The following is a 6,950-nucleotide window of genomic DNA, read 5'->3' on the forward strand; positions in this document are numbered from 1 at the left end:
TAGTCTGTCTGTTACAGGAAAGTTGGGCAGCACTGGGCACCAAAACATTCTGGGCACTACTAGGAAATCTGGGCACTAGGAAGAGCGGAGTGTACTTTTGACCTCGTTGTTGTATTGTGTTTGGGGGTTAAAAGAACAGTTTAATATCACTTAGGCCTACCAACAACAAAGCATCATGCTAAATAAAATGGACACAAATCCTAATTCAGGTGCCCAGTATTCCTGGTGCGCAGATTTCCCTGGAACCCACTCTTCTCCATCCCAAAGTGCCCACTCTTACAGGTGCCCACATTTCCCTTTAGTGCCCAGTGTTCCCGGTGCCCACTCTTCCCAAAAATATGGTGCCCAAATGTCCCTAATGCCCACCTATCCTATATCCAGTCTGTCTTGTCCATTGGCTAGTATAATAATAATAACAATCAGAATCATCTGTATTGTCACATCGCAGGTTTACACTGTAAACCTGTGATTTTTATTTACCCAGGGAAGTAGCTGAGCACAAGCGCTCATTTTCAGCAACGCCCTGCACATAGACAGACAGTCAGAGAGACACATTAAAACCTGGGAGCTGACTAGTACAACCACAGTCTTATGCTGTTGGCCACTAAGCAGCTCCACTGGAGCAGTTGGGGTTCAGTGCCTTGCTCAAGGGCACTTCAGTGGTGTTGGGTAAGTGGTGACCATTCACTTCCCCACCCTGATTTTTCCTGCCGGTCCGGGGATTCGAACCGGCTACCTTCCGGCAATGAGGGCGCTCCTCTAACTTTTAGGCCACCACAATGTGTGTGACAATAAAGATGATTCTGTACAGTTTACAGGTGTAAAACAGTGGGTGAAATTCGTTTTTGTACAGACGGCATCTCAGGGCGAGTCATCAAGACCTGCGATGATGGTCTACCACCATTTTTTAACATCTCTGGCCCAGTCAATGGTCCCTCCTATATGCTTCAAGAGGTCCACCACTGATTATCCCGGGCCGTGCCCAATACCGCCTCTACATCATTACTGTCCGGTAGCACTGACCTCGATCCTCGATGGTAATGTATGCTTTGAGAGGCTACAGTCAAGGAGGAGTACATCTGCTCCTATCTCCCCAGCACTTAGGACCCACTACCCACTACAGTTTGCCTACCATCCCAACAGATCCACCGACTAAGACATCTTCCAGGTTATGCTGTGAAACTCTGAGGGCATGTGCCCCCAGATTCTAAAAATAATGTGTGTGTGTGTGTGTGTGTGTGTGTGTGTGTGTGTGTGTGTGTGTGTGTGTGTGTGTGTGTGTGTGTGTGTGTGTGTGTGTGTGTGTGTGTGTGTGTGTGTGTGTGTGTGTGTGTGTGTGTGTGTGTGTGTGTGTGTGTGTATTTTTTATCAATTAATTATTTTTATTGCAGTACTATATTTTATGTGTAGCTCATTCTGTGTGACAGTCATACAACAAAGTATACAGTACAAATACGGCATTCATTTATAGGGGGGTTGAAACATGGAGAAACAAGGTTTCTGCTTAACAGCAATGACATACACACACACTTCTTGGGTATCTGTAGGCCTACTTTACTTGAGTAGGCCTATTTATATTTTTGGATACTTTCATTTCAAAGACAAATATTGTACTTTTGACTCCAATACAGTACATTATGAACTTTAGCCCTATTTCAAATAGTAAAAATAGCCGATCTACAAGCTCACAATGTGCCACGATGCAACGCATTGTGATTGTGAGCTTGTAGATCTGCTATTTTCATTATTTTTAAAATCTTAGATTTTTTTTCAAAACTATACATTTCCGCACAGCAATGCATTGATATTAAAAGGAAATACAAAACTTTGTAATTTGTACTTTTGAATACTTAGTATTTTTAAAAGCATGTTCTTTTAAACATTTTATACTGTTTTTTTTGACAGTACGTAGTACTGTCAAACATTTGACAAAGCAACTTGTAGTTGAATAATATATTTGACCAGGAATATCTATTTGACTCAAGTAGCCTACTGGGGTTGAGTACTTTGTCCTCCACTGCATGTATTGAAGGAGACACGTGCTCATCTATACCCTCCCCAATAAGGAACCAGCCAGTAGGGATCAGCAGTGACAAGGGATTACAGTACAATGGGAATTGGCAGACCAATTTGTGACAAGGGATTACAGTACAATGGGAATTGGCAGACCAACTTAAATTGGGAGAAAAGGGGGGTAACGTTCAAAATAATTGGAAAAATTAAGTCTCCAGGTGTAGTTGCACGGGTCAGTGATGGGCTGGCTGCCATACCGGCTGTGGCGTATACTGATATGCTCCTGGTGATTCTGCTCCATACACAACCACATCTGTCATGTCTAGCAGCCTGAGTTGAGTGCCTTCCACGAAGACAAGAATGGTCGCCCCTAAAACAAATCCGGCGACGTCGGACAGCAGGTGTCTCTCTGTCCAACAGCAGGTGTCTCCAATATGGTCATGTATCCACACTCATCCTCTCCCAGCACTCAGCCTATAGAGATAGAACCTATTCCTTCATCTTCATCTGAGACACCACCTCATGGAAGGTAAACAGCTGAGGAGACACTTCCTCCTCAATATGCCCACAGAGCAGTTTGAGGTCATCTCTCTGTGGCAAGCTATGTGTACCTAGACAGTTCTCATCAGAAAGCTCTTTCTGTTTGTTTGCCTGCGTGCACGTTGGGTCATACCACTTCCATGACCTGGTTGTGGGTCAATTGTCAGTTCTTTCACTCTGTTAGCATAGTGTAGTGTGTTGAGGGAATTTTCACATGACATCATACCAGGAGATATGGTTGCAATCATGCACGTACGGGAGTTCTTCCCAATGAAGGAGTCTCTGAGGACCTGAGTGAGCTTGCTAGCCCTAAAGGGAGTGTGAGACTTGTTATGTCCCATTGCCCTGATGCACTCCTTTAGTGCCAGCAGACTCCTGTTAATCTCTGCTCCCTCTAAAAGAGTCTGGCGGTCCGCACTGGACGTGTCAGCTCCTCTCTCACTCCCAGCCAGGTCAATGAGTGAGAACCTCCCATACATCTTCTCGTTCCTCCGTAGAATGATCTGGAACACAGTGTGGCCCCTAGAAGAGTAAGCGTTGGCCGACGTCTGACCCGATGTTCTCCAGCTGTTTCCCACTTCTATGAGTTTGAGAACATCCTCTGTACATCGGATGTCTTTCTCCTGTAGTCCTACGACCTGAACCTGCTGTTTACCATCCTCCAACAATCTCAACTTAGCTTTACCATTTAACAGGTCAAACACCTTCCCACTGTAGATTTCAAAGAAGGCTGCACACACTTGTAGCCCTAACCTCTTATACTTGGGTTTATCCAACATGAGGAATACATCCCGAGCAGTTAATGCGTAGATTCCTTTGGAACAATCTTGATTCTTTCCAGAAAAATCTCCACCCATTGTGTGTGTTTTTCCACTTCCTGTCTGTCCATAGGCAAAGCAGGTAGCCATGCCCCTCTCAAATATGGTCTCCACCAGAGGCCTGGCTGTGAACCTGTACACCACCTCATTGGTTGTAGAGTCGTTAAAGACATAGTCAAAGCGGAAGCTCTGGTTCTCCAGGTAGCGGGTCAAGTCCACCTTCTGTTTGTGTTTGTGAACCATCACCATGTCTTTACTGGGAATGGTGATCACATCCAGGTCCTTCATGGTCAGTTCCTTCTTGTTCAGTGGACGCTTCCTCACACAAACACGTATTCTGCGGTCTTTAATCTGGTCTACTTTAATAAGTGGTCTGTAGTCTAGAAGACTGGCTCGGAGATCCCTGATCATGATCTCACAGTTACGAATGGGGTTGTCTACCTCTGGTGTTCTCTTCTCTCTCTGCTCCTGCAGCTGCAGTCGATATCCTACTCTCTTCTGGACTTTGTCCATGTCCTTCATGACGGCGCAACTGTATGACAGTTCTTTACACTTTCTGTCTCTCTCCCCCTCTTCGCCTCCTGTATATCGTTCACCTTTCTTTCAATATCTATCAATGCCTCGCTCTCGCTTAAACACCTTTTGCATTATACCAGAGGTTTGGTCTGACGTCAACACAAACCGTTACATGCATGCCTAACAACACTGATTTCCACAGGTGCCTTTGCACTTCGTCAATTTTCCATTGTATGCTTGGATGGACATTCTTGTCTGCACACTTATCTCTATTACAGCTTCACTTTGTAACGTTTATAGTGAATAAAATGTTATTTTCTCAAATCTGTATGGTAGCTAGAGTATGATAATACAGTAGGCTACCACTACTGTGTTTGTATTTGGTCTCCCTGCTCTTCTATTGAGAAATCCTGTGTCTGGTGGGACCACTACTGGTTGACAAGTGGTACTGCCTGAAGTTCAAAATCCAGTGTCTCCCCTAAGCAAGGAGGCATGCTCAATAGATGATCAGTGGTAAACATTTCAGTACTTGCGTGGGGCACCAGGGGCGTGGGGCACCAGGGTTCAAATCCCTAGCGAACAGTCAATTTGGCTGCCATAATTGCTCCTTAGCCACACACTACCTCCCTGGGCAGTTAGAATATGATGTAACTCCTGTGCCTGGAGTCACTCTGGACTCCCCTTTCTACCCTTCCTTAGATTAAAACATTGCCACCACACCCTCTTGATGTGCAGTCAATGCTGATTTGATGCTGCAGTTGTGTCTGCAGTTCTGGTATAATCCACACATGGCAGGTGTGTGTGTGTGTGTGTGTGTGTGTGTGTGTGTGTGTGTGTGTGTGTGTGTTTGTGTGTGTGTGTGTGTGTGTGTGTGTGTAATAAATATATATATATATATATAATGTCAAACAATAGGCATTTGCTTGTTATCTCACATCTGGCAACCCCCAATTTGAGACCAATTCTTTGTGAGAGTTAAACAAGAAAAGACTGGCCATAGTGTCTATTGTCTAAACATTGTTAGATGAATTAGTGTTGGGACACATAACGGTCTATAAATGTGTTGGATTGGCTGTTTTTTGTTTGTAAAAAAAAAAAGCTTGTTTTAAGATTTTGTTCAATATCTACAATTTCTTGTATCCTGTGTGTTATTTATCTGGCAACCTTGGACGTCGTTCCCACCTGGCTTGAGTGTGTTGAGTTGCGTAGCGCTCAGCGTTGCCAGGTCCGCTTATTATAAGCGACTTTGAGCTTGTTTTTCGGTAAAGTCGCTTGCAAATATTGGTATGTTGCGGGTTGAGTTTTTTTTGGGCTTGCCTTGTTTCTAACGTGTAGTTGCTTATTTTGGGCTTGCTTCCTAAATGCTGTTTAAAACTGCAGTCACGCTGGCCGCTCTTCAGAAAGAGTCAGTCGCACTAGCCGTGCTTCAAAAATGATTGCGCAGCTACGTGGCTTTTTACGGTTAGGCGAACTGATGGTGCGTTCAATGAAATCGTAAATCCCAGTTACTTCAATATATACATGTAAAAATGTAATAAAACAATCTAAAAACATTGTTTGTGTCTAATGTTCTCGTCTGTAATTATTACCGAAATGTTTTACTGCACAAATGATTAATAATAAAATATTGAAATATTACAGAATCCAGTACAGTTCAATGTAATTTTTTGGAAAATCATAAAAAATCTAAAAACAGAGTTATCACCCTGCAACTAAATGTTATTGTGCCCATGTGTGTCCTTTACAATATGTGAATATTACCAATATATTTTACTGTACCGATTATTAATAATAAAATATTGAAATATTACAGAATCCCATCAAATTCAATGTAATTTTTGGAAAATCATAGAACATTCTAAAAACAGAGTTATCAACCAGCAACTAAATATTATTGTGCCCAAGTGTCTCCTTTACAATATGTAATTATTACCAATATGTTTTACTGCACCGATTATTAATAATAAAATATTTAAATATTACAGAATCCCATCTATTTCAATGTACATTTTAGGAAAATCATTCAGAAAGACATAGTTATCACACAACGACTAAATGTTAATGTGCCCCATGGTCTCCTGCAAACCATGGATGATTATAAATATGTTTTACTGTAGCAATTATTACTAATAAAATATTGAAATATTACAGAATCGCATCCATTTCAATGTAATCTTTAGAAATATCATAAGGAATCCAAAAAAACATAGATATCACCCAACAACTACATATATTAATGTGCCCCATGGTCTCTTGTACACCTGTGATGATTATCAATATGTTTTACAGCAGCAATTATTAATAATAAATTATTGAAATATTACAGAATCCCATCCGTTTCAATGTAATCTTTAGAAAAATCATAAGAAATCCAAAAAACATAGTTATCACCCAACAACTATATATTAATGTGCCCCTAGGTCTCTTGTACACATGTGATGATTATCAATATGTTTTACAGCAGCAATTATTAATAATACATTATTGAAATATTACAGAATCCCATCCATTTCAATGTAATCTTTAGAAAAATCATTAAAAATCCAAAAAACATAGTTATCGCCCAACAACTATATATTAATGTGCCCCTAGGTCTCTTGTAAAGCTGTGATGATTATCAATATGTTTTACAGCAGCAATTATTAATAATAAATTATTGAAATATTACAGAATCCCTTCCATTTCAATGTAATCTTTAGAAAAATCATTAAAAATCCAGAAAACATAGTTATCGCCCAACAACTATATATTAATGTGCCCCATGGTCTCTTGTACACCTGTGATGATTATCAATATGTTTTACAGCAGCAATTATTAATAATAAATGATTGAAATATTACAGAATCCCATCCATTTCAATGTAATCTTAAAAAAAATCGGGAAAAAAAATCCAAAAAACATAGTTATCACCCAACAACTATATATTAATGTTCCCCATGGTCTCTTGTACACCTGTGATGATTATCAATATGTTTTACAGCAGCATTTATTAATAATAAATTATTGAAATATTACAGAATCCCATCCGTTTCAATGTAATCTTTAGAAAAATCATAAGAAATC

General features: G+C 40.6%; 1 protein-coding gene across 1 annotated transcript; it reads right to left on the minus strand.

Moving 5' to 3' along the window:
* Positions 1–2,502: 2,502 nt before the first annotated feature.
* On the minus strand, positions 2,503–3,893 carry LOC311047000 (kinesin-like protein KIF2A; the record flags this gene model as incomplete). The annotated part of the gene is given in 3 exon segments (XM_084059584.1): positions 2,503–2,664; positions 2,666–2,680; positions 2,682–3,893. Coding segments are annotated over 3 exon segments (1,389 nt in total).
* Positions 3,894–6,950: the final 3,057 nt, after the last annotated feature.

Source organism: Gymnoscopelus microlampas (genome assembly GCF_963454915.1).
Source record: "Gymnoscopelus microlampas genome assembly, chromosome: 6".
In the NCBI taxonomy this organism is placed as follows: domain Eukaryota; kingdom Metazoa; phylum Chordata; class Actinopteri; order Myctophiformes; family Myctophidae; genus Gymnoscopelus; species Gymnoscopelus microlampas.